Genomic DNA, 27756 nt, shown 5'->3' with positions numbered 1-27756 from the left:
AACCATCACTGCATCCCTGGGATGAATCCCACTTGATCAGGGTGTATGATCTTCTTGATGATCTTCTGCATTCTATTTGCCAGTATCTTATTAAGGAGTTTTGCATCTATGTTCATTAGTGAGATTGGCCTATAGTTCTCTTTTTCAGTTGGGTCTTTCTCTGCTTTGGGGATCAAGGTGATGCTTGCTTCCAGGAATGAATTGGGGAGTATTGCTTTCCTTTCAATTTCACTGAAGAGTTTAAACAGTAGTGGCAGTAGTTCCTCTCTAAATGTCTTGTAGAATTCAGCAGTGAAGCCATCAGGACCTGGGCTTTTCTTAGTTGGTAAGTTTTTAATTACATTTTCAATTTCATTGATTGATATTGGGTTGTTTAGAATTTTTAGGTCTTCTTCGTTCAACTTTGGTAATTCATACAAATCTAGGAATCTATCCATTGCTTCTGTGTTTTCCAACTTATTGGCATATAGGTTCTTGAAGTAGGTATTGATGATCCTCTGGATTTCTGCTGGGTCTGTTGTAATTTCACCCCTTTCATTCCTAATTGCATGGATTTGGGCCTTTTCTTTCCTTTTTCTGACAAGGTTGGCTAAGGGTTTGTCAATTTTGTTTATTCTTTGGAAGAACCAACTCTTGGTGTCATTGATATTTTTGTATCGTTCTCTTAGTCTCCATTGCATTGATTTCTCCTCTGATCTTTATAATTTCCTCCCTTGTATGAGCTTTGGGTTTGTCCTGCTCTTCTTTTTCTAGAAGCTTGAGGTTCAGCATCAGGTTGTTTAATTGGGCTCACTCTGTTTTCCTAATACGAGGATTCACTGCTATGAATTTCCCTCGTAAGACTGCTTTCATTGTGTCCCAAAGATTCTGATATGTTGTATTGTCATTGTCATTTAATTGTGGAAACTATCTGATTTCTTCTTTAATTTCCTCTGAGACTCATTGGTTATTCAGAAGTGTGTTGTTCAATTTCCATGTGTTTATGAAATTTTTGTGGTTTCTCTTGCTATTGATCTCCATTTTTATCGCACTATGGTCTGATAATACGCAGGGGATAACTTCAATTCCTTTGCACTTACTTAAATATGTTCTGTGAGTGAGTATGTGGTCTACTTTGGAGAACAATCTGTGTGCAGCTGAAAAGACTGTGTATTCTGCTTTTGTGGGGTGGAACACTTTGTAAACAACTGTTAAGTTCATTTGTTCAAGAGTTTGATTGAGTTCTAGTATTTTGTTGCTTATTTTTTGTCTAGTTGATCTATCTATTTGTGACAGTGATGTATTGAGACCCCCCACTACTATTGTATTAGTGCTTATTTGATTTTTCATGTCCGTTAGTATTTGTTTTATATAGTTGGGTGCAGTAGTGTTTGGTGCATATATGTTTATGATTGTCATCTCTTCCTGTTGGATTGTTCCCTTTCCAAGGATGTAATGTCCTTCTTTGTCTCTCTTAATCAGTGTTGGTTTAAAATCAACTTGATCTGCAAAGAAGATAGCTACTCCTGCTTTTTTGGGGGGTTCCTGTCACATGGAATATTGTTTTTCACCCTTTAACTTTCAGTCTATGAGTTTCTTTTTGAGTTAAGTACATTTCTTGTATGTATCATATTGTTGGATCTTGCTTTTTGACCCATTCTGCCAGTCTATTACTCTTGATTGGTGAATTGAGACCATTAACCTTGATAGTTATAACTGATATTTATTGAGTTATCACTGTAATGACTTTCTTTTTGTTGGATTCTCCCCCTTTACATTTAATTTCTTGTCATGCCCAATGGATTCATTCTGCTGGGCTTCCTGGGGTTGTGATCCTTGTTGTCTTTTCCTAGGATATTGTCTAAAATTTTTTGGAATGCTAGTTTGGTATTCATGAAGTTCCTAAGGTGCTCTTTGTCATGAAAGTAACTTATTTCTCCATCCATTTTGAAAGATAGTTTTGCAGGGTACATCAATCTGGGTTGGAGGCCGTTTTCCTTTAGGGTTTGCAATACCTTACTCCAAGCTCTTCTTGCCTTGAGGGTTTGTATTGAGAAGCCTGCTGTGATTCTCATGGGCTTTCCTTTGTATGTGATTTCTTTCTTTTCTCTAACTGCTTGTAGAATTTTGTCCTTCTGTTGCATTTCTGGAATCTTAACTATTATATGCCTATGTGTAGATTTTTTTTGATCAAGGCTAGTTGGAGTCCTAGATGCCTCATTTATCTGTATCTCAAGTTGTTTTCCCCTGCTAGGGAAGTTTTCTGCCATCACTTCTGTGAAGAGTTTTTTTAATGTCATCTGCACTCTCTTGTTTCTTCATTGACTCTGATCATTCTTATATTATTCTTTGCATTGTCTAGCAGCTTCTGGATTGATTTCTTGTGATCCCTTACTATTTTAAAGAAATATTTCTTTCCCTGGTCACTAATTGCAATCTTATCTTCTATATCTGAAATTCTATCCTCACATTGGTTCATTCTGCTGTGTAAACTTTCAGTGGAGTTTTTAATCTCCTGGAAATCTGTTTGCATCTGTTTTATGGATTCCATTTGTTTCTTATGTTGGGATTCCATCATGTTCCTCAGCTCCTCTATTTTTTAATTTGTGTCCTCTCCAGATTTATTAATCATGTCTTGCACTATGGACATAATCTCTGTTGTTATCTGAGAAATAATTTCTGATTTCATTTTTTCCAGATCCTCTTTTGTTGCCAGGTCAGAGAGTCCAGGTGGTTGAGTATCACAGTGTTCCATCTTGTTTCCCTTTGGGGTTGCTTTAGGTGAACTGGAAGTCTGGTTTTGAGACTTGTTTATATGTCTTCTCATTTCAGGGGTTGGGGAGGGATATGTGCTGCTAGTGTCCTCATGGCTTACCTCCTCGGTGCTGGGGGTGGTGGAATGCTGGCCCGGAATGTTCACCTCCTCTGTGCTGGGAGCAGCTCTGCTCCTTGGTGGTGGGAGCGGTGGTATGGTGGCCCTGAAGTTTCCTTCCACCTCCCCATATTGTTGCCTCCCTTATTATCCTTATAAATAGTGACTCCTTCGATCCTGCTACTCCATCCAAGCCTTGCAGTCATCCTTGAGTTCCTTCCTTTTCTCAAACCCACACTTTATCAGCAAATGTTTCTGGCTCTTTCACTAAAGTATGTTCAGCTCATGATTTCTCATCTCATCATTTATTGTGACCATTCTACTCCAGGCCAGCATCATCTCTTGCATGGGTGAATATGGTCACCCATTCAGTGGAACCCTTGTTCCTTGTCCACCCCTCTGTAGTGTAACTTTCTCACTGCAAATAGAGGAGTCCTTCAGAAACATGCTCAAATCATGATTGTCCTGAATCCAGAGCTTCTTCTCTCACTGGCAATAAAATTCAGAGTCCTTGTTCTGGCCTACAAGGTTCTCCATGTCCTGACTGCTCCCTGACACCTCTCTGACCCCAGCTCCTACCACTGTCCCTTTTATTTCTACAGTCTGGCTGCACTTTCTTGCTTGCTCTTCCTTAAACATACCAAGCACACTTCTGCCCCAGAATCTTTGGATTTCCACTTCCTGTGCTTGAAATAGTCTTTGGTCAAATGTCCAGATGGCTTGCTTTCTTACCTTTTATTGTTCCCTGCTTAAATGTCACCAAACTGAGATGATTCCAGCACCCCTTCTGATTTCTACTACTCTCTACTCTTTTTCCAACTTTATTTTTTTAACCAAACTTAAAAACATATTTACTTACTATTTTTTGGACTCCTCTATTTTCAGAATGTAAGTTCCAAGAATACCCAAACTGTATGTTTTTCTACCACTCTGTTCCCCAAAACTAGTACATACTAAATACTCAATAAGTATTTGTTGAAGAAATAATTAAGAAAAGCAACAAATAACAAATGTCCAACCTTTATTGAATCCTTCTTACTTGCCTTGCTGTGTGCTTTGTGCCACCATATTTTATGAGACACCATTCCTCTCTATCAAAGGAGAAAATGTAACTCATCATGGGTTTCTCAGCTGGCAAGTGGTGGAACCCTGAATCAGTTCCAAACCAGTCTGCCTCCAAGACCACACTCATAGCCATCATCCATTAATGACTTTGTCCTGCCATGATTTTGGCAAACTCCCTAGTGAGCAATCTATTAATGCACTCTTATATTAGACACTACAAGTAAGGAAGGATTAATAATTAAATGTTTCCATAAAGAAGAACTAGACAGACCTAGAAGATTGTGAGCTTTAAATGGAATGGAAAATATATTTGGAAATTCTGTTGATTTTTAGACTTCCATATTGGATCTGAAACCACCCAGATAAACATTTCTATACTTAAACAGTGATCTGACACCAGACCTACTGTGCCAAAATGATTCGGTGCCCTTGACTGGTCATAAAGACAAGTAAGCAAACCTCTGATCAAGTGTGTTTCTGACCAGACACTGACCCTAATGAATTAGGCTGGCTGAAAGGGCATGCATGTTGAATGCATCTTCTAAAATTGCTTCTGATCTAAGCTGTCTGGTGATGTAACTGCAAAGTTCAGGGCGCACTGCATCGCTGTGAGCATATTCTGTTTCCCTGGAACAAGGGCATCATTGGCTCTGTCTTCTCCAAACAGCAACATTTCTTATTCATAGGGTTCTTTATCCACAGGACCATAGATTATTGATGGATCTTACTGTCAGCCAGGGCCTCCTGTCATTCTAGACAAATACAACACGCTCTTCGGCTCACTTCGGCAGGCACAGATGTCCCCTTAGAGGGCCCGGATGTGTACACACCCAGGGTCATGTGAGGGTGGCTGCCACTCAAGCTACTTCTCAGAGGCAAAGTGCCTCTTCTTGGGCTGAAACAATAGTGGAGGTATCAGGTAAGCTTGAAAAGGGAGGGGAGGGACACTGGCAAATATTGTTATTGCCCTAGATAATCATTGCTTGATGTGTCTGAGGTTGGCCAGGAAGCTTTCTCTGGACCCCAAATCTTGGTTGTATCTTGTTTTCCCCAAAATGCTTTCTCTTCAAACTCTTTGCCAGGTCTTTCTCATCTTAGTTTAAACATGTTATTACATGTAAAAAATGCACCGAAAGCACTAGAAAATCTACTGTAAGACAGAGTAGGTTACCAAAGGTTATTATCTTTCCTATCTTCTTTTCATGTTTAACTTTAAGATCTGCTCTTTTAGGACTGAAGTAGGTGGGACTTGAACTAAAATCAGTGCTGTTATATTACTGGAAGAAAGGGACTCTTGGTGTCACCCAGCCCAGACTCTATAGATTGGGAAACTGAAGTTAAACAAATAAGGCAGTTCCCCAGGCACATAATGGTGATTACTGGTGGGGCATGGATGGAACTGGAGCCTCTAGCTTTCCAGCCCAGGGCACCCACATCCTAATACCACAAGGTATAGAAAAAAAAGTCTCTAAAAAGTTTTGGGTAAACCATTACATCTAATAAGTATTTAATATATCCTACTGACATTTGAATTGTGATTTTATTATTGAAACTAATAAACTTCCCTAGACATCCAGGAACTCTGCCACTCATAACCCAAAATACCAATTCCTACCCTTTAAAGATGAGAAAATACAGCCACTGAAAGAGGAAGAGAACTTATTTTATTAACTGACTTTTCTTAACTTATTTTGCTCACTGACTTCAGTTAACTTATTTTGTTAACTGGGATCTCCTCTGTATCTGAATGAAATATCTATGAACATACTCTAGGTCTATCTAACTCAGCCTAACTGAACTCAGGGAAATGATTAAAATTTTACAAATACCATTGCAAGTAATTCTTCTGGATTATAAGCTATCAGGTTCATAAAAGAATGAAAAGTGTAATTTTAGGAATTCAGCTCCCTCTATTTGAATTACTCCTATTTTATTTTATTAGAGATTTTTGTAAAGTCAGTTATTCAAAGCTTGGTAAAATTTAATAATATCAGGGGCATGTTGGCTGCCACAGACTGGCGATTACATACAAGCAAAATGGAATTATCCCATGTCTTTATTATATGTACATGTAGTACATACCCCATAAAGATTAGACTGTAGAAGTGATATTAATGTATTAGAATGGGAAAATGGAGCACCATTATGACAAAAAGATAAAGAATGACTCCAGACATGAAAACCAATTACATTGTTAGTTTATAAGTTTAATTTGTAGACTCATCTCATTTCATCATTTGGTATGGAGAACCGAGCTGAGGTAGAGTTCACATTTCTGGAATCACAGTGCTGAAGTTTGGATCTGGAATGGCTTCCCAAATGCTCATGTGTTAAAGGCTTGGTCCGCAGCTTGACAGAATTAGGAGGAATCTTTAGGAGGTGGGCCCTAGTAGGAGGTTTTAAGTCATTAGGGGCATACTCCCAAAGGGAATAGGGAGATTCTGCTCCTTTCCTCTTTCACTTCTCAACCTGCGTAAGGTGAACAGATTTCCTCCATCGTATGGATATAGTGAGCCACCACACGCCCAAAACGACAGAGCCAGCAGTGGACTGAAACCTCTCAAAGTGACCCAAAACAAACCTTTCCTCTTTATAAGTTGATTTATTTCAGGTATGTGTTCCAGCACTGGAAAGCTGACATATGCAAGATCTCAAATATGACCCCAATCCATCTTTTACAGGTATAGAACCTCTATCCTTTAATTCAATTATTCTATCAAGATCCAGAATGTTATCTCATTAGCAATAGTTAAAAAATAATTGTCCTTTGTGACTTGGAGGGGTGTGTGTGTGTGTGTGTGTGTGTGTGTGTGTGTGTGTCTAACTGTTCTTTCTGTCAGAACACAATCAATGCAGATTTCTACAGAAAACATTTAGATGTGGTGATTGACTGCTTGAGAAGATAGTCAAAAGAAATAAATCCTGCTTGGATAGACCTCATTCCAAGACCCTGGACTTAATTAAATATGTAAAATGTTTCCATGTACTTCAGTACATGGTGGGTGTGTATTTCTGTACAACCAAGAAGTTTATCTTAATAGCATGCTAGCAAAATAAAGGTATTCTAACAAATTTGTTCAAATTTTCTGGGCTAACCTAGAAGAGAGTAACATCAGTCAACACCAAAGGGAACAAGGGTATTACCCAAGATACTTCTGCTCTTTGGGCACTTTCTTGATTGGGAATTAAGGAGTGATCATTGCCCAGGCCAATCTCCTGGCTGGCCCAACAGTGTGCCATTCTGAGCGTTGTCCCTCTCTGCTTGCATATAACTATTGGGTAGTTATAAAATTCCTCAAATACTAACAACGATTTCCCTTAATCACTGGGAACTCCTCACATTAAGAAAATCGGGTAACCCCACAGAACCACCCAGATGCTTTTCTAAGAATTACCCTGAGGAAGGACAATCTCATTGGCTGAAAAGGTTAGAATCAACAAGCGGTATTGACAGTGGGTTTTCTCGCTGGCAAATAGTTCCCAACATGAAACAAATTTCCTCTCCAGCTCCTCACATTTACATTCTGTACACAGTGGGAATGCTGGTTAGCATTTTATCCAACTGCGAGCATGTTACATAAACTCAGTGAGGCTGCAGCCACGGAGAATCTGCATTTCTAAGGGCAGAAATTTCTTATTTGGGATAACTAAGTGCCCTGTGATTCTCTCTTGCATTTCTTTGTATAAGCCTCTGGGGTGTCTCATCCTTTCAGAAATGCACAGGTCGATTCATGGAGCACAGGTTGTCTATAAGCTGAGATGAAATTTTTTTCATGATAGATTTTAGCCTTAATTTTGAAAATGCATTGTTATCACGGTTATGTTCCTTCCCCAAATCATCATACTGAAATGGCTCATTCTGAGTGAACTGAGAGACAACCACTGGGCCAAAAGTAGCAGCTGGGAAAGATTAAAAAAAAATACAGATAAAGGAAGCAAGGGGTAAGAGGTAAGAGAGACAGCTGGGAGATTTAAGGGATGTGGCCTCTAAGCAGCTGAAAGAGAGGCCCAGGGCGAGACTGTTTGTGAGATAAGAGGCTTTGTGCATGCTGAAGAAATATGCCAAAGATGATAAGAAAAGCAGCTGTTATGAAAGTCTGAATTATGAAGATTCTCAAGATGCCCAGGACATAAAGACATTCAGCATGTGCAAAGGACAAGCTCAGTGACTCTTTGTACCAAGCAGTTTCTCTGCACACTCATCCCAGGATAGGGGACTGTGCCTGCCCCTCTCTTAGCCATTCCCAAAGTATTGTGGCTCCTGTGTCTGGCATTCTTCAAGGCATCTTAATCTCCTCTATTAATGGAGACAGTCAAGCTATAAATGGCAGATGACTTGAGCCACACACCTCGAGTACCTATATTCTGCATCTAAGTCTACTATTGTTATTATTAACATTGGCAATATTCCCTGAAAACTTATGGTTATTTCACATTCTTTGACATAGACTCACATTCAATTTTACTTATATTCAATTTTATTTTACTCTTGTTATGTTCTTACTCAATGCTATAAAGTTTATTATGATTAATCACAACACTAGTATAATATTTTCCCTACAAAAGCACAAGTGGATTGAGGTCAAGATAACTAAATGGTCATAATCCTTAGTAGTCTTACTAGACAAATGTTGCCAAAAGAAACTAAATAAAGAAAATGAGCAAAGAAATGTTATGTTCTACAGTCTTTATTAAGCATTTTAATCATGGATATAACTCGCTCTAAGGTTCTCACATTTGGCCTTGACCCCAGAACTGAAGGCACATTTATTAGGCTCTTCTTAGAATTTCTGAGACAATTCCTAGTGACAAAGAAAAAGACTGCTGAAACAATCCAGTGGGCATTAGTCTTTGGCATCAGCTAGATCTGGGTTGCTACTCACAGATCTGCCACCTTGAGCTGCAATACTGGGCAAAGTACTTCAACCTTTCTGTAAAATGAGGATGACAGCCAAGCCTGCTGTGAAGTTTGATGCATCGAGGATAATGTATTTGTGCCTGGCTCAGTAGGTAGGAGCCAAACTTAGATGTTTAAAGGAAGGGGGTGAACAATGGTAATAGTTTTCAATTTGATGTTGATTACAACCAGTATTTTTCTCTAATATAGATCTATGACATGGAATGACTGTAAAAATAAAAGCGAGTGAGAGAGAGAGAGAGAGAGAGAGAGAGAGAGAGAGAGGGAGAGAAAGATCCAGAGAGTCAAGCCACAGAATCTGTGAGGTAAGGTTTTGTAACTGCAGATACTCTCAGATTCTTCCTTTAACTTCACATTTGCTCAGTTGCACCTTTTCAACCTATAGTCTTTCCACAGGGCATTGGCTCAACTTTGCTAAACATGGTAGATGACAAAGTATAGAAAGTGTTTTGAAAATATTATTGATGGAGGAGACAGTGTGGAAGATTTCCAATGGAAGAATATTTTAAATGTGGTCTCCTGGTGATAAGCAGGTACAAAAAGTACAATTAGAAGTCAAGCTGAAAATCAAGAGCAGATTCAAGAGTGGTTAGGAATGAATGGAATGCATTTAGGGTACCACCAAAGGCTAATTAAGCTCCTTTGGGCTCTTCTGTTTTCAACCTCCTCCACAGTGCTAACCTCCATGCAGGAATTTTCCTGCATGAAATCAGAGGTTACCTGCTTTGGTGTGATAGGGGATTGAAAACTAGAACTAGAAGATCTAAGGAACCACAAGGGAAGCTCATAAGGGGTCATAGAAAAAGGAGAGATCAAAGCAGCATGATGAGCTGGTGTGCATATGACATTGATTTCACTTGACCCAGACTGAATTCCAGGTTCTGCACCATCCCGACACCATGGCCTTGGGCAGGATCCTAAGTGCTGCCTTTACCCTCTTTGTTTGAATAATAGGGATCGTTTTGTTTACCTTTCATTGTTATGAGGATTAAATCCAGGTATCTGGGACATGGTAGGTGAGTAGTAGGTGCACGGCCACCCATCGCAAGATTCCTATTATTTCTCTAAAGGGCCATCAAGACCAGGCCAGCATTGAGTCAGAGTCTGCACAGCACATACAAATACAGATGTGAAGAGCCCAAGTTTCTAAACTACAGATGACATTTTAAAGATGTTAAATCAAAGTATTGTGATAGCAAGGTGCATAAATATTCTTTAATTTCCCCCTTTTCTGACTTATCTGCTTAAAATGAGAAATTATGATAGCTACAACATAATAATGGCAACATTCCCTGTTCTTGGAGGTCCAAGGTCTATGACCACGTTATATTGAAACCTGCTAGAGGTGTAATAATTGCCTGTTTCAAAAATTTTTCAATTACAAAGAATATGCTCCATTTAAAATATGTCTAAACCTTTGCAAACACGGCTCAAGAACTCAGGTGTTAATGAAAAATACAATTACCATATGACCCAACAATCCCACTTTGGGGCATGCAGCCAGAGGAAATGAAATCAGTTGTATCAAGGAGATAGCTGCATCCCTACGTTCACTGCAGCACTACTCACAATCCCAAGATATGGAACCAATCTATGTGCCCATCAACAAATAAATGGGTAAAGAAAATAAATATATGTACAACAATATCCTACCCCGCCTTTAAAATAATGGAATTTTGCCTTTTTTAACACCAGAGATGAATGCAGAGGACTTATACTAAGTGAAAAAAGCTAGACACAGAGTGACAAATATGTCATGATTTCACTTATATGTGGAATCAAAAGAAAAGTTCAACTCTAAGTAAAAAGTAGAATGGTGGCTAGTAGGGGCTTGTGGGTATGCTAGGCTAGGAGAGGGAAAATGTTTGTTACAGGGTACAAGGTTTAGGTTAGGAAGGATAAACTCTGATAATCTATTGCACTCTGATAATCTATCAAGGTAGCTGTCATTGTAATGTATTGTATATTTCCAAATTGCAAAAAGAGTAGATTGTACATGTTCCCACCCCAAAGACATGAGAAGTATATGAGGTGACAGATATGTTAATTAGGCTGATTTGATTATTCCCAAATGTGCACATATATCAAAACCACTCGCTGTTTTCCACAAATACATCCAATTATTTGTCAATTAAAAATTCTAAAAAGAATTCAGCTGTTGTCCTAAGTGTATTTAATTAACTGGAAAGCAGAAGGAAACCATGTACTTAATTACTATTCTTTAAATAGTGCCCAGAGCCCAATCTTCCGACACTCAGCGGAGGGCCAACCCCTCTTTCCATGAGGACTGTTTGGTGGCAAGCTCACCCGACACAATCCAGGCCCCAGGACTCCTATCTCATCCTCTTTTTTGCTTATTTTTAGGAGATGCTTTTGATTTTAATGATTTTTGATGTTAATGATTGTCTTCATTATTTTCATACTCCTTTTTAAATCAAATTTTAAATTGTACATAAGTGAAGCCAGAATGAGAAGTGTGTACCCTAAGATTCTCTGAACAGCATCCTCTGTATCTCTTTTGCTTCACCTGAGGCATCTGCAAGGACGGGGCAGAGTCAGGAATATTTAAGAAGTAAGCAAGTTCTTACCTGGTTGGCACTGTCAGATGAGTATTGTCTAAAGATAGATCTTGTTGGGCCTGGTGTGCAGGCTAGGAGGCTGAGGCAGGAGGATCAAAAGTTCAAGCCCAGCTTGGCCAATTTAGCAACGTAGTGAGACACTATCTCAAAAACAAAACAAAACCGTCTGGGGATGTTGCTCAGGCCCCATGTTCAATCTCTAGTACCACCAGAAAAGGATGAATGAGTAATATTAAAATATAGCTACAACACGACTTTTTACTTGGCAAAACTGTGTTTTTCTATTTAAAATTCATGCTGGAAGTCAGTTTCAGATATCTGCCCTTTCACAAATGCATTACTGGAACTATTAACTATTAAATAATGATTTGTACTCAATCTATGCTCTAACATAACTGGAACTACCACTAAGAGAGGCAGAATGGTCAACAATGTGCACCCCAAAATCCACTTAAAATATAATAATAGCTTAGTGGTGGCACATTGGTTATTAAAAAAAGCAATGATATTCATCATCTGAGAGACGAGTGACTGGACAGAGGACTTTAACCCTGAAAAAACTGGTCAAGAGTGACCAGATACTGTGTAATAAGAAAAAACTAATTTTCTAAATATTTTAAAGGACTTACATACACATTGTCTGATTTCTTTCTAATTATGATTTCAAAGCTTGGAATTTCCAATAGGAATATCAAAAATGCTCAACATCAATAATCCTCAGGGAAATGAAAATCAAAAGCACAATGAGATATCAACTCCTCTCAGAATGGCTCTTATCAAAAAGACAAAAATGAAAAGCTGGCAAGGATGTGAAGAAAAGGGATCTCTTCTATACTGTGATGCAAATGTAAATTATCACAGTCAGTATGGAGAACAGAAAAGGGGTTCCTCAAGAAATTCTAACTAGAACTACCACCCAATCTAGTAATCCTATCATGGCAAAGGAAACTAAATCAGCATACCAAAGGAGCATCTGCACTTCTATATTTATTCCAACACTACACACAATAGCTAAGATATAGAATCAACTTAAATGTCCATCAACAGATGAATAGATTTTAAAAATATATTATATATACACAGTAGAACCCTATTCAGTCATAGAATAGAAGGGAATCCTGTCTTTTTCAACAAATCAATGAACCTAGAGGCCATTATTTTAAGTGAAATAGGCCAGGTACAGGACAAACAGCACATGCCTGTCACCCACACGTGGAGTCTAAAATAAATGATCTTCTGGAAGTAGAGAGGAGAACGGTGGTTCTATTCATTCCAAGGGCTGGGGTGGTCGGTAGGGAGGGTAGCTGGGGAGAGATTGGCATAAAGTTACAGTTACTTAGGAGAAATGAGTTCTGATGTTCTATTGCACAGTGGGGTGAGTATGGCTAACAACAATGTACTGTCCATTTCTAAATAGCCAGAAATGAGGATTGTGAATGTTCTTACCACACAGAAATGATAACTGCTTAAGATGAGAGATATAATATCTCTAGATAATATCAGCAATATCTCTAATTGCTGACTTGAACATTACACAGTATATATGTGTAAAAAAGCGTCATACAGTACACCTTAAATATGTGCAATTATTACATCAATTAAAAAAACACAAAAGCTTGAAGCTGAAATGATTTAGCTAAAAAAAATCACGATTGCACTTCTAAAATTCAACACAGAATAAATACTCAAAATGAAATCTCTTCTGTACAGAGTGCTTAAGCAAAACAAAGTTAGAATTTCCATGGAAACAGCCTGGAACTCTTGAAGGAGAAGAGAGGACAAAAGTAAGCATGAAAATGCATGTATTTATTTTTTTGTGCGTCCTCACCTCTGCCCCTCCAAACCTCAGGCTGTCATCTTAATGAAGGCTTTCAAGCCTCACAAGGAATTAAGAAGAACAATATTTGACAGGAGCAAGGAAAGGACTAAATATAGTTCCTCTGTGAGAGAAATGTATTCCATAATCTTCCATCCACCTCCCCTTCCCCAGCTAATCTACCTCTCCGTGTCACTTCTGCGCTGCTGTTACTATACAACAAGTTTAGCTGTAATTTCATTGTGGTGTCGCTGACAGCATGAAATATAATTTTGCCCTCTTTTGGGAAGGTCACTTAACGAGATCATTGAAATCAGTTACCAAAGCAAGTGTATATATTATCTCAGTACAGTAATTCCATTTGTCCAAAGGCTTTAAGAATTCTCTAGTCTGCTGTTATCAATTAATTCATTGGTTTAGTCCATTTTGTGCTGCTGGTGACACAATACTACAGACTACAGCCATTACAGAGAAAAGAGGTACATTTTGGTTCATGGTCTGGCCCAAGGTTGAGGGCCTACATCCGGTGATGACCTTCCTGCTGGTAGAATCCTGACTGAGGTGGAACAGGGTACCTCATGGCTAGAGACAGGTGCTGCACAAGAGGGCTACCAAACTGGCTTGTACAGCAGACTCCATCTTGAGATAACCCATTAATCCATTAATCACATGAATGGGTTAATCCATTCGTGAAGGCAGAGCCTTAATCACCTCTTTTATTTAAAAAAATAAATTTTAGGGCCGGGGATTTAGCTCAGTGGTTTCGCCACCTGCTGCGCAGCGCAAGGACCTGAGTTCGATCTCTGGTACCAAACAAACAAACAAACAATAAATAAATAAATAAATTTTATTTTATCCCATTCCCCCCTTAAGGCTCCTCCCCTCCCTATGTACAAAAACCTTTGTTTCCATTTGTTCCCTTCCATTTAATCACCTCTTAAAGGTTCTACATGGTCCCAACTTTTAATATCTCACAATGGGGATTAAATTTGAACATGAGTTCCAGAGGGGACAAACCATATTCAAACCGTGGCATTCATTTCGCCAGTACAACCTGAGAGGTAGCTAGACAACTAGGTCGGGTATCATCAACTCACATTCTACCACTCTAGATTTAAGATTGCCGGACTTGTAGGTATGAAGCCAGGACTCACCCAGAACCTTGGATCTGACATATTACTCTCTCTCAGTTGCTTGCTAAACCAGTGAAGACGTCATCTTATGGCTCTGCTCTCCTCTTGTTATTAAAAACATCTATTTGTTTAGAGATGTATGCCTTAGTGTTACAAAGTAACAATCTTGTCATGTCTTTAGAGCCGATAATACTGCTATTAGTATACACCAGGAAACACCCTGAAGAAAGGTCCACCCAGGAGGTGGTTTTGGCTTTCCTGACAAGCTTTTCCCAGAACTGTATGACCGACATTTCTGATTGATAAATACTGCTTCAGGTTCAGCAATAGATAGCTTATTGAGGACAAAAAGTGACCTTCATAAATCTGGAAATTATAATATGTCTTTTGGAATAAAATAGTCATTGGTTCACTGGCTGAACTGAGTAGCTTAGAAATTATTTTACTTACCCTAGGTAATACCTTGGGGTGCAATAATACCTCTCCTTGGGGATAAGCTGGTGTCTATTTTTCCTTAGAAAATTAAAGGCAATTAAAACTGAGTCTGTGACAGCTCTAAATGGAATGGCAATTATAAAATACGAAGTGTGATATGGAATCTGCCATCAGTTTTCTTTTGCTTGCAATTATCGAAAACTAATGGAGTTCAAGGAAAGATATATCATGAACTTGGGAAATATTGGAATCAAGAGATCAACAAAGAGCCATCCTATAATTAGCATAACATATATGTTTTAATACAATCAATATGAAGCTCAGTTGATGGTCTAACACACACCTTATTAGGTAATACTCCATCATTGTGGGGAGAAATCAAAAAATGAAAATATTCAAGTAGATGATTTCCTTTTCAGTTAGTTACCACTATTGGGCGTTAGAACAACTGCCACTATGTATTGGCTCTGTGGCAAATAATTGGCATATTTCAATATTTAAATGACCATATGAGACTGGCACTGAGGCAGGTGATTAGGATGTGGCAAAGTGGCTGGGCAAGAGGGAATGACCTATCAATCACAGAGACCCAGGACACAGGCACAAAACAGCTGCATCTGTACCAACCAGAGAATGCTATCTTCGATTCTTCTGGCTCAAGATCAAGCATGTTTTTGATGGGAAAATCTAGATCTGACCTCAGATGAGGTACATAAAAAGGTGGTAGTCACTGGCCTCATGACTACTGCTTTCTTTCTCAGTGGCCTGCTCTGTGCTCTGCAGAGCATATTTTTTTTTCCTACCCTTAATTGGCCCACACTCACTCTGCAGAACATACTTCTTCTCCTACCTTTAACAAATGTATAAATCACCACTTCATTTTTTTGTCCAATTTTTTGTTTAGGACAAGAGTCTGGAAGGGATGCCTAGAAAGAGGACAGCACCTCAGAAGTCTGGTAATAGTATTATCATCCCAATATGATATTCGTATGATAGATATTAAAAAGTCACCTAAACGTGGGTTACAAAAAGCAACTTTCTCCATTCACATCACTTGAAAGTGGTAGAATCTAGCTCTGAACCTCAGTTTACCCAACCCCAGCACCACTGTGCTGATCCAGCTTGTGGTTCACTGGTCCCCACTACAACCCATTCCTTTCAAGCCATCTTCTGCTCACTGAAGGTCAGTGATCTGAATAGTCCTTTGAGGTCTACCTCGAGGGATGCCCTCTCTCATCTGCTATATGCAGTGGATATTTAGTAAAATTTAAAGAGATAAAAACCAAATCACACAGCAGAGTTTCATGCTTGTTGAGAAAAAGTTACACGAGAATCATGGCTATTGCTACTAGTTAAGAGGAGAACTCATTCACCTTTACTAAAGAATTAGAAACACTGCAACAGAAGTTTTTAAAAATTATATTTAATACAAGTGAATAGATTAGAAGATCTGAAATGTTATAAAGCAATATACACAATGAATAAATAATCTGCACAGGAGAGTCATGTCTACATTACATAACACTGTCTAGTATGGGAATACTTAAAGTAAATCCAGTGACGATGGAGAAAGTCCATAAAAATGCTAACCTGTCTTCCCTTGTATGAAATTGTTCAAGTATAAAAATCCAATACAGTGTAAAATAGTATTCAATTTAGTTTAAGAATAAAAATTGCAAGTATTGCAGTTTCAGAAGAAAAAATGTAAAGCAGCATTTAAAAACTACACAAACTACATAAGAATAGTGTTACAGCGATGAATTACCAATGAGATCTACACAAGCAAAAATCAGAGAAGGAAGCAAGAAACTAGCAATGTAGCTTGTTTAAAAAAAAAACTTGACTAAAATAAACTAAAATGTGTTAATGTAAAAGTATTCTCTTATACAGTGCACATATGAATTTAAATAAATCCAAGTCAACATCTTTAGTTGAATAGGTTAATATTTAATATGCTACATCTAGACCTACTAAATAATTTATGCCATGAGATGAATACATAATTTTACAGTGTCACATCTAAAGTTCCTTTCTTTAGAGTGCAGCATAGTAAAACTTAAAAATAAATATCTTAAATAGCATTACTATTAAGGCACAGTATAAACCACATTATCATTAACCATTGAAGAATTGTAATCTCAATAACCTTGTTGTCTCAGGTATTGTATTCACTAATAAATAGTTTTAAATAGGACTCTGAGATAGATACTAAAAAGTGTAAAATTATTTAAAAAGGGGGGAAAAATAAACGTCCTTAAGACAGTTCTTAAGGGTTCAGCATCTGCAAACTTCACCTGCCTTTATTCCCAAGTCCCAAGTCGACAATAAATAGAAAGAGAAGGCTGTTGTAGTAAATGCCTGATCCTGTTTAGAGATCAGAATTGCTGACACCAGCAGATACAAGTTTCCCAAAATTGAAACAGGATGGGGAGAGGGATTAGAATGTGACAAGCTCATCAAACAAGCACAAGTGATGTGTTCTTTCCAGAGCTGCGTGTGTTATTGATTGTCTGTACAGCTGTTGCACCCATTAATTCCACATCACTTACTCCACGGTCCCACTTGTCCACAGAGCAGATGAGAAAATAGCTTTGGTGCCTGTCCACCATTGTACCCACCGCCACGCTCCTACATTGATTGTTCGATGCCCATTTTTGAGATAGTATGGACACTACCTTCTTCCTTGAAAAAGTTCTATAGGCTGTAGTGACTGCTTAAAAATGACAATCAGTGCGTTCGCCGTTTTGTTGGTAAGAAAAAAAATCTGCTTTAAGCGTAATTCAAGCTACATATTGCTCTCTCTATATTCCCTGGTTCAACTAGATTCAAATAGCATTTTCTAACTCGTGAAAGGCAGTTTGCTTCCCTGATACTATGAAAAGAGCAAAAATAAAAATCCCATTACAAAAGTGAAGTTCCATTGGTACTCCTGCTGTCACTCGTTACGGAGCAGCCTTTCCATTTACTCAGGCTCTTTGGGATCGATTTCCAAAACTGCGCCCAGGCCCCTCATTCTCATCTCTTTTTCATCTAGGACACTACTTAGAGTATAAAAAAAATAAGAATTCTGCTTCACAATAGCATCACTCTTTTTTTTTTTTTAAAGCTGTTAAGTCAATGTTAACTCTCTCATTAGCTACTGAAAATTGGAAATTTGGGAGGGAATGAGAAAACAATTCAACTTTGATCAGATGGCTGCTCTATTGCATTCGGTCTGTCTGCAGCTGCTGGGGCTGATACTGGCCAAAGGCTGCGGCGGCGGCAGCTGCTGCTGCGGCTGCAGCTGCAGACCCAGGTGCAGCAGCGGTGATGGGCTGCTGAACAGCATAGCCGTAGCCTCCAGCGGTGACATATCCTGCAGCAGCTGGAGAGGCCGCATAGGGGTACTGGTCATAGGCAGCGGCGGCGGCTGCGGCGGCAGCAGCTGCTGAGTATTGTGCATATGCAGCTCCAGTGTAATCTATGTATGGCGTGGTGGAGGCCGCAGCTGCCGTGGGCTGGACATGAGGAATGACCACTCCAGGCTGCACAAAAGCCTGCGGGTAGACGTAGTGGGCAGGTATCCTGTAGAGAAACGGGAGACAAAGTCAGGCAGCCATCACCTCCTATCTACAGCATTTGTTGTTCAGAGATGAGACAAACTCAAATTTAGTGGTTATTATGAGCATAGGGTTGCCACAATATCTTTCTAGTGGTCCATTGAAAGCACTCTGGCCAAAGTCATGGAGCACCCCAAAACAAATTCAACCCTGAAAACAGGATGACTCTCTCCCTGCTAAAATTTGCCCTTAGGATTATTTAGACTTATTGAATATCACTGGTGCAAAGTTTGGAAAATAAATCGAGGTTGGTGAGGGCTGTGCACACATAAGAAAGTTTTAATGAAGTAAGTCTTTAGGAAAATTTGTATGGAGTTCATGTAAGAAAAATGGTTACCAAAAGGAAAAATTCATAGCTATGAATATAAGACTCAAAAGCAATACAGTATGTGATCATTCAGTCCTGTGGGGACAATGGCCAGTTTGTCAAAACTAAAATTTCCACAAAGTCCGTATAGCTATTATCATGGCAACCCTACTGGAAATTGCTATGCAGACTCAGCACACATTAATCTCTCTGCAACCTCAGTCACCCTTATTAAAAATTATAATTAAAAAAAAGAAGCAGGCGACAAAATAAAAAAGGAGTTTAAAAGTTCACAAGTGTGGTAAACACAGCAGAATCACACTTCTCAAACGAACTGTAGTGCAGCTCACTCTGTCACAAGAGGCTGTTGTGGGAAGCTACAAAAATGCTATTAACATTCATGGCAGTGATTCCCAAAGAGTTGTGCAGCACACTTTCTTTCTTTCTCTTTTATTTTTCCATAAAATCCATAAGAACACAATGGTCAACCAAACCTGTTTGACCACCAGGCACCTGAGCGTCAGCCATCTTGTTTATCTCTATGCAAGACAGACAGAAGGGGTATTGGGGACATGGTATGGGTGAGGGAAAAGGCAAGGGCAGGGAAGACAACTAAATTCTGCTAAAGTTGACAGAAATGTAAAAGGCATACATTGTAAGGAAACATTCTGCACACTGACTAACTCTTATTCTCCAGATCAACAGAAATAGATCTATTAGCATATCTGTTTTCAATCTGCCCTACCAGCTAATACTTTGTAAGAATCAACTGTATGATTATGCATTATCCTGCAAAAGTTTAAGAGAGTGAAACAAAACCAAGGACCTTTTAAAATTATACATTCACAGATCACATACAAGACAGACTCCAACGACCTTACTTAAAAGTTAATTTGGTTAAAAAATAAATCATAAGAGAGATGTAAAAAAAATGCATCTTAATTTTCACTCCTGCGATTCATAACTGTTCATTTATAAACACTAACTCAAATATTTATTTTCATCTTTCTTTAAAATAGTCTCCATCAAAAAACCCCCATCGATCTAAAAATATGACACTAGAATGCTATCTGGCTATCAACAATCCAACTTATAAGAAGTAGAAGCACAAGTAACAATCTTCAAATTTTAAAGAACTCAAAACAAGATCTCATTATTTAGATTTTTCAGAGGCATAGATTTTGCTTTGCCTTTCCAGAATTCTACTGAAAGCATTCATTAACGAACATCTATGGAAAAGATAAATTTATCAGAGGGTAGTGAACTTTGACCCCAGTGATAAAAATACATTCAATGTTACTAGAATTGTAGATCTTTCCTGGTGCCAGGAGAAACGACGTCATCAAGTGTTTCTGAGGACACTTAGAGATGTTCTTAGCTGCTTATCAGAAACCAGATGCGCAGTCATGCACACACTCAGAACTTTGCTGCAGATCAGGCGATGGGCTCATTCTCAGCGACAGGTGTGGCTTTATGAAACACTGTCCCGGGAGCTGCCATGTCCACAGCGTGGAGACACGGCTAAGAGAGGCTTCTCCCCTGCCAGTTTACATGTGGTGATAGACAGCAGTGGCTGCAGCTGGGCTATTTTTGATCCTGTCATGCGACAGGGTTTCCAGTGAGTAAAATGTCTTTATAAGGCCAAAGTAAAGCATCTATCAGCTGCAAAGGCCAGCCACTATGAGCCTTACTGATACTGAAACATTAACCCCTTGGACTCCTAAAGTTTCAAGGACAACACAGTGGTTGTTAGGTTCCTGTCTTTGAATAAGGGAGTCAACGGAAAAGAAATTATTCTACAAAAAGGCAGGATAAATCAATCTCTCTCTCTCTCTCTGTGGTATGCATTTGAAAAAAATGCATTAACATATAGGAAGGGTTGCTTAGAGGACTCTTATTTCTGCATTTACTTTCCATTAAGAAATAATTCAGAGTTGATAAAGACAACCAATGAAAGTATAATTTTGGGGGTGGATCAGACGCCTACATGAACTCTAGCAAGGGAAAGGAAGATGTCTGGAAGGCAAATGAAAAGCTAGGGCTCTTGAGGCTTAGGGAAAGGGAGAAGGCAGGAGGCCAGGGAGAGCCTAACTTATCTCGGGTCAGGAAGGAAGGCCGAACTGGATGGACTAAAGGTGAGGGCACACTGGAAACCAATTCCTGCATTAGGAGTTCTTTTGTCGACAGAACCCACTGAGCCAATTTACATTCCTAACAATATCATTTCCTGCAATTAACATATGCCTAGCAGCACAAAAGCAGAAGAGCAAAGACACTATTTTGGGTCATTTTCAAAGAAAAGTTACCACCCATTCTTTCTCTTCTCATCTCTTCAGGCCCTGACATCTCTGTGACTTTGAAGCAACATGCTGACTTCCCCTTCCAATCTACTGAACAAAACTGCTGACAAAGTATCATCTCATTCATTTGTTCAAAGGAGTCCTCGGCCCCTAACCTCACAGAACCAACCGATGTGCACATTTCTTGAATCTTGGCATGTTAGGCCTTTTATGCACCTGAGCCTAAACTACCGCTAGTGTTTCTTTCCACCTTTCTCTGAATCCAAGTCACCTGTGGTCCTCAGAGTTTCCTGGAATGCCACAGAATCCCAGGTCTTTGCCTTGGTTCTGTCAACCGGTCCGTCTGTCACCTGGGGTGCCACTCCTCACTCCACCTCGGCCTGCTGAAATCCAAGCCCTTCACCCTAGCTCTAGCATTCACTATGTGTACAGCTTCAGAAATTTGTTTCATCTTTTAGTCTTGCATTTTTCATATGTGAAATGGACTAAAATTATCAATCCCAAGCTGCTGCACATTAAATAAAATGATCTGTGGGGAGAACCTACAACGATAAGCATATTGGGTGTTCTATGAAAGAGTTCCTTATCCTCACCTTCCTATAACATCTAGGCCAATTCCTACTTCATGAAGAGTTCTGAACCCACTGATCTGTAACTCTCTCCCGCATCTTCCACACAGCTTTTGAGTTCTGGCAGAACGTGATTCTGAACCTAGAATCAGACTCGAACACTTACTAGTCCCCGTGGTTGGAGAAAGTTAATTAAGCTTCCTGCATCTTAGTTTTTCGTTTGTTCATTTGTTTGTTTTGCCCATGGAAAGAACCGGAATGGTTCCTTTTTCAAATACTCATTGTGAGAATTAAATTATATTATTTATGTAAATCCCTTTTCAGTATCACGTAGCAAATGTTGGGTAAACATTAGTTAACCATCCCTCCTGCCCCTCTGCCCATAGGGGACATAATAAACATCTAGCATAAGGGTATCTCACCTAGCATAAAACCTGGCACTGAAATACGTACTGAGTAAATGCTTATGTCGATGTTCAACCTGACCTAAGCTAGTCCAGCAATTTGTCTTCACAGATCTGTACTCTCCTGTTTAAGGCTGCAATAAGAAAATGCTGCCTTCAACAACAAGCTATTTATGTGGTATTATGGAGCAAATTTACAAGGTTCTCTACGTCTGCTCACTATGCTAAATCAGAAATTATTTCAGGTCAATATTTTGTCTTCGAAGACCCAGGGTAAGCTGGGGCCATTTAAGGACCACATTGAAATAATCGTTTCACTGCTAGAATTTCAAACAAGTCAGAATTTAAAATTCTCAAGCTTCTTTCCAGGCCTAAAATAAGAATATGTGGCAGTCAAATAAAATTTAGGATGATCAAGTGTGATTTGTTGGGTACAGACTTAGAACTACAGCAGAGTTGAGAATCCCTTAAAAAAGAAAGAGAAAGATGACTTGGTCCACCTGGAATGCTATATGTTCCTAATAAGTGCAAACAATTCATGCACACAGTAATAATTACCATCCTTTATAAAGCCAGTTAATATTAGAAGAGGTGAGAAACATAAGATTACTATCAAAACATGTTTGATTTAAAAGTCCCATGTGACACATTTTTCTCTGGTGGCTCTCGCTCTCCTCATGGTGCTTTCTTTCTCAAGGATCTTTAAGGACAATCACAACTAGGCCAGGTGTTTCTGTCTAGCTGTCAAGACCTTCCATTTAGTCTGGTTTCGCCATGTACCAAGTCTTGTCTCCTCCATGCCTTTGTTCATACTCTCTACCTTGCACCCTTCAGACACATTCAGTCTTCCTTTAACCTGCCCATTGGCCTACATCAAGTTCAAGTCTACCTCACCCCACTACAGCCTTGTCCAATCCTTCCAAATCAACTGTTTTCTTGCTACTCTGAAATCCATTTGTAGTTGAAACCATACCAAGTCATTCCGAAATTAGTGATCCTTGATTGGTTTGTATTTTTTGCTTCCCAAACGAATGCATAATTTCTTAATTTTGCACAATGAAAAAAATGAACATATACTAATATCTGTCTAGACCAATGCAGTAGTAGATCCATCAACCCATCATTCGTTGGCAGTATCTAGGTTGGCTTAGATGGAGACTTTGATATATAACTATGCATATGGGCCCTTTTTAATCATATTGGACAAAAGACTCTTCAGTTAAAACAAGTCAGATTAGGCCATAAGAGTAAGGTCCTGCTATGGCAAAGGGCAGGTGGTGATAAGAAAGTGTTCATGGAAAATATAACTTGACTATTTTAAGTCAAATTGCTACCTTTTTTTTTTTTTTTTTTTTTTGGTCAATTCTTGAAGACTCATATGTTAGAATCTATGTAGACAGATTCCAGCCTTCCAGATTACATATGCAAATGTTTATGTCTGAAGCTAGAGTAGAAATGAGTACTGAGGGTAAAATACTTTCAACAACTAGAACATTTGAAAAGGAAGTTTAAATCTCTGGCATTAGGATTACAGGAATATTGAGCAGGTAAAATACAGCCCAAACAGACTCTAGCATCCAGGAAAATTGTAGGTGGTGACCTCCCACTCATATTATGTCTAAATGGAAAGGAACTGGAGACCTCAGAACAGGAAAGCTGGTAATGACAGGACCCAGTGGTAACACAAATATGAGCACCTGTTAGGTCTGAAAGGAGGAAGTTAGCGCTGTGCTATTCAAAACAAAAACAAAAACCACAACTGGCTAGTGTTAATGATAAGAGCTGTTGAACCTTTAGATTAGAAGACCTAAAAGTGGATACACATTATAAAAGAAAGAACCCCATTCCCAGACAACTTTCCATAAAACAGAAACTTAGGACATGCAAGCAATGAATCTGTATTCTTACAGAGAGAAATCACACAATTTAGCACTCACTACAAAAATATGGTTAAGTGGAATTCACAGGCTATAGCTTAAAAAGCAGGGGGGGAAAAAAAGGCCCTTTGCTCCCCATGGCAAAGAGAAAAGTCCACACTCCTCAACACCACCACCAAAACCAAAACGCAAAGAGCCCCTTCCCCGAGGAAAAGAAAACTTTTACTACAGCTCTTTTCAATTAAGTAAAAAGCACACAGTTTAGCTAACAACACCACTTCATGACTGTAATAAATAAAATAAAGCACACGGAGGGCTATTGACTATTGTGAAAAATAAAACAACACCACCAACATCCATGCATCGTTAATCACCATCTGAGCTTGTGTGTCTGAGTCTACCGGTTACAGAGTTTAATTCCAAACAGAACTATTCCACCTCTTATCATGGTATCCTTCTCATCAGTTAGCTTAACTGTATACGAGCCCTGTCAGGTTAGAAAGAGATAAATACAATTGAGTCAAGTTGAACAGTAGTAATGGTGATGGGATACAGTCATCTGGTACACAAGTCATACCTGGTATTTTTGTTTTGTTTTGTTTTGTTTTGTTAACCCTAAGCTCAACATTTGTCTGGTTTGCAGGCTGCATACTTGGGTCAGATAACTTGACTCATCTAAAAATATTTATAGTATTCTAATTAAAAATGCACAAACATATATAAATATGCACAACCAGGAACATTTTGTGACATGTTGATCTTGGCTGTATACAACAAAGAGGCAGATTAATGAACGACAGCCACCTTGGCATCAACTTACCCGAAAGGTCTTTGTATGAGGGCTGGATGAAGTTGTTGAACACCAAAGGCAAAACCTAACAATAAAAACATAACACATTCTCTGTTTGGGTATGGACAAACACTGCTCCTACATGTAAAATGTAGTCCCAACTTTTGATTAAAAAAAGAAGCATCTTTTTGCGATACTTTAGAGAATATATATGTGTACATATTTTAAAATTTATTTTTATAAATGTTATCATTGATAGATACTAAAGGTTTTAATAGACTAAAAATGGAAACTTAAAAGACACTGCAAAGTTTAGTTGACAGATACAGAGTAAGACCATAGGAAAATGAGACTGAGAAAAATGCTCATGAAATGGAAACAAGAACAACAGGACTTGGCAATGAAGTTACATGTCACAAATATTCCTACAGTTCTCAACCAGGATCCATTAAAAACTCTATAACTTGGGACATTCTGGAAAGCTTTGGACAATGCTTTGAAAAATTATGGGTTTTACAGTTTACAGTATTAAAATTAATAAAAGCAAGCTCCTCCTACTTGCCCAAGGAAATAATTAGCTCAATACAATAGTCAACCCTTGATTATTTGCGCTAATGCAAAGGGCAGTGTGGCAAATAATCCAAAAGGTCAAGTCCTCACATGGAAAAGCTGCTGCTGCTTGCTTTGGCATCTAACAGCTCATGACTTCAAATAAACTGTTTCTCATCTCCGAGTAAGCATCATTTTAAAAACTCTGAACCACGAGTAGTTAATGCCACTCTATTTTCTTGGCTAGTATTCTGTGATTTTACGTTAAAGCTTTACAATACCACCCCCATCCCTTTGCTCCCTGGGGTCAGTGTTCAAGTCAGACTACCTTCTCTGAGCTCTGCTCAACTGGTGAGAAAAGCAGAGACCACACTTAGCATGGAGGTGCACTAGCTGCAGTCGACAAACTGGGCCCACACAATCCCCACAATTCACGTTTTTAGCTACAAGTGGCTAGCTAAAAATTGGAACATTGAGAACAGACTACAAATGCATACCATATAGGAAACAGACCAATCAAGCCCTACTCTTGTGTCTTTCCAAACTATCCAGACCTCAAGATCTCTTTTGGAACACAGATACATTTCAAATGCTGCAAGGAGTATTTATCTTTTATCTTCAATGCCTGAGCAGAATAATCAGCCACAGTTCAAGTTTGTCAGACACATCTATAGATTCTCAGGGAGCCAGTGTCTTCTGGATCCCAGAAACATTCTACCCATAAGTGGGGGGACTCAGGGAGGGGGAGAGGGAGGCAGACATTTCTCACCTGGTTGCATGATCCTTGGTTTCGCTCCTAAGTATGCCAGATTCACATTGGCCTTTCGGCCATCGATGATGGGGTTGGGATCCTTGCAGGCCCTTTCAGCAGAAGCCCGGTCAGCCATGGTGACCTTAGCAACACACACAGACAAACACACAAAGCTCTAAATTAACCCCTGAAAGAAACCCAAATGGCCCTAGAAAAGTCATGCTGGAGAAACTGAGATCAAACTTTTCCTTTTTTCCCCCTTTTTAGCTTCTTTCATTCTTTCTCTGGACATTATTCCTCGATCCCCCGTTAAAAAAGAAAAGAAAGAAGGAAAAGAAAGGAGAAACCCTCCACTGGAACCCTAAATCCTGTGTGCGGGTAGGGCCTAGCAGAGATTTTGGAAGCCTGGATTCTTCAAAACTCCTGTAGCTCGGCCGGCCCTCCACCTGCCCCCCCCCCCCCAAGTCCCTACGGTCGCAGAGGCACCGTTTGTTTTAAACAAAGTTCAGCCTCACATCTGCCCTACGGTCCCAACCACCGGTAAACACCACCCAACGACAATAGTTATTGTCCTACTCTGGGGGCTCCTTGCTCTCCGGCAGCTGAAATTGCGCCTTTAAATCTCCAGGAAGCTTGCAGTGCTGTCTCGATTCAGCAAAGAATTATTTTTCTTTCAAAGAATCTACCTTTGCAGTTAAAAAGATGAGTGTGCGACTTGAGGAGATGAGCCCCAGACCTCAGGGGTGTCCCCTCCCTACCCCAGGCCAAACGCCAGAAGACACACGCATTTTTACAGAGCAACAGCGCGGCTAACAACCGGCCTCAACCCAGGATTGCAACTGTGGGGCGCGACGGTCCCTCCCTCGCGGCCCACCGCACCCCACATCCGGCGATGCTCAGTCCTCTCCTTCCAGCCTTGCTCCGCCCGGGCCCCGACACAACCCCGCGCGGAGTCCCCGCGGAACCCGGCCCTCCCTCCCCGAGCGCCGCCGCGCGCAAAGTTTCAGCTCAGCGCGGAGCGAAGGGGCAGCGCCGCTCCGGGTCCCGCCGAGCCCCTGGGAGCAGCTCCGAGCCCCTGGCCGGGCGCCGCTCCGTGCCTGCCCGCAGGGTTCTTTGTCGCCACGGCGTCCCCGTCCCCCCTTCCCCGCCCCATCCCTGCAACTTACAAATCCGTAGCCCCGGGACTTGCCCGTCTGCCGGTCGGTGATGACCACCGCCTCCTCGATCTCGCCGAAGACCTCGAAGTACTTGCGCAGGCTGGCGTCGGTGGTGTGGTAGGGCAGCCCCCCCACGAAGATCTTGGTGTATGTCGTGTCCTTCTGCGTCGTGTGCATCTTCGCACCCGCCCCGCGGCTCGGGCTCGGGCTCCGGCTCCGGCTCCGGCTGCGGCTCGGCCCGCGGCTGCGCCTCCTCCTCGGGCTGCGCGCGTCCCGCAGCCTCCCGCGGCCGCCGGGGCCCGAGGGCGCGCGCGGGGCGAGGGCGGCGGCGCGGCGGGGGCGAGCGGCCGGAGGCGGCCGGGGGCGCGGGGCGCGCGGCTCGCGAAGTCGCCGGCGGCCCGGGAGACTCGCCCGGGCTCTCTCCTGCCGCCCCCCCTGCCGGTCACCGCACAGATTCTCCGGATCGTCCGGGCCTGGGTCTGGAGCCGGCTCTCTAGAATGTGCGCGCGTTTCCACTCACCCCGCGGGGAGGTTTAAAAAAAATGCAGAGAGGGTGGTCGTCAGGCGAAGAGGAGGGTGCGATCAGAGGTAGATTTGCGTTCTGGAAAACTGCCTTAGGCAGGGCGTGGGTGGGGTCGGCGGGGAGCGCGTCCGAG

The 27756-nt window shown here is 40.4% G+C and overlaps 1 protein-coding gene and 1 long non-coding RNA gene across 3 annotated transcripts in view; one reads left to right on the top strand and one right to left on the bottom strand.

Moving 5' to 3' along the window:
- The window catches only part of LOC106009642 (uncharacterized), an 85334-nt gene extending 63600 nt beyond the window's left edge, over positions 1-21734 (top strand). Inside the window, exons 3-4 of the long non-coding RNA XR_002395987.2 lie at positions 15702-15753; positions 21040-21734. This is a non-coding gene — a long non-coding RNA (uncharacterized LOC106009642). The remainder of the gene's footprint in view (positions 1-15701; positions 15754-21039) is intronic.
- On the bottom strand, positions 16205-27372 carry Rbm24 (RNA binding motif protein 24). 2 transcript variants are annotated; one of them, XM_004847638.4, is made up of 4 exons: positions 27110-27372; positions 25962-26085; positions 24674-24728; positions 16205-18361 (listed from the first exon to the last, which is right to left on the bottom strand). In XM_004847638.4, exons 1-4 carry the CDS (start codon positions 27275-27277, stop codon positions 17998-18000), a joined length of 711 nt encoding a protein of 236 aa, XP_004847695.1. In that variant the 5' UTR covers positions 27278-27372; the 3' UTR covers positions 16205-17997. The 2 variants fall into 2 exon arrangements, with proteins under 2 accessions (XP_004847695.1, XP_004847697.1); XM_004847640.4 differs by lacking the exon at positions 27110-27372 and adding an exon at positions 26630-26903.
- Between the last annotated feature and the right edge of the window lie 384 nt (positions 27373-27756).

Source organism: Heterocephalus glaber, unplaced genomic scaffold (assembly GCF_053883595.1).
Source record: "Heterocephalus glaber isolate CG9 unplaced genomic scaffold, H.glaber_assembly_v1.0 deba00001472, whole genome shotgun sequence".
In the NCBI taxonomy this organism is placed as follows: domain Eukaryota; kingdom Metazoa; phylum Chordata; class Mammalia; order Rodentia; family Bathyergidae; genus Heterocephalus; species Heterocephalus glaber.
This window is presented reverse-complemented; position numbering and strand designations above follow the sequence as displayed.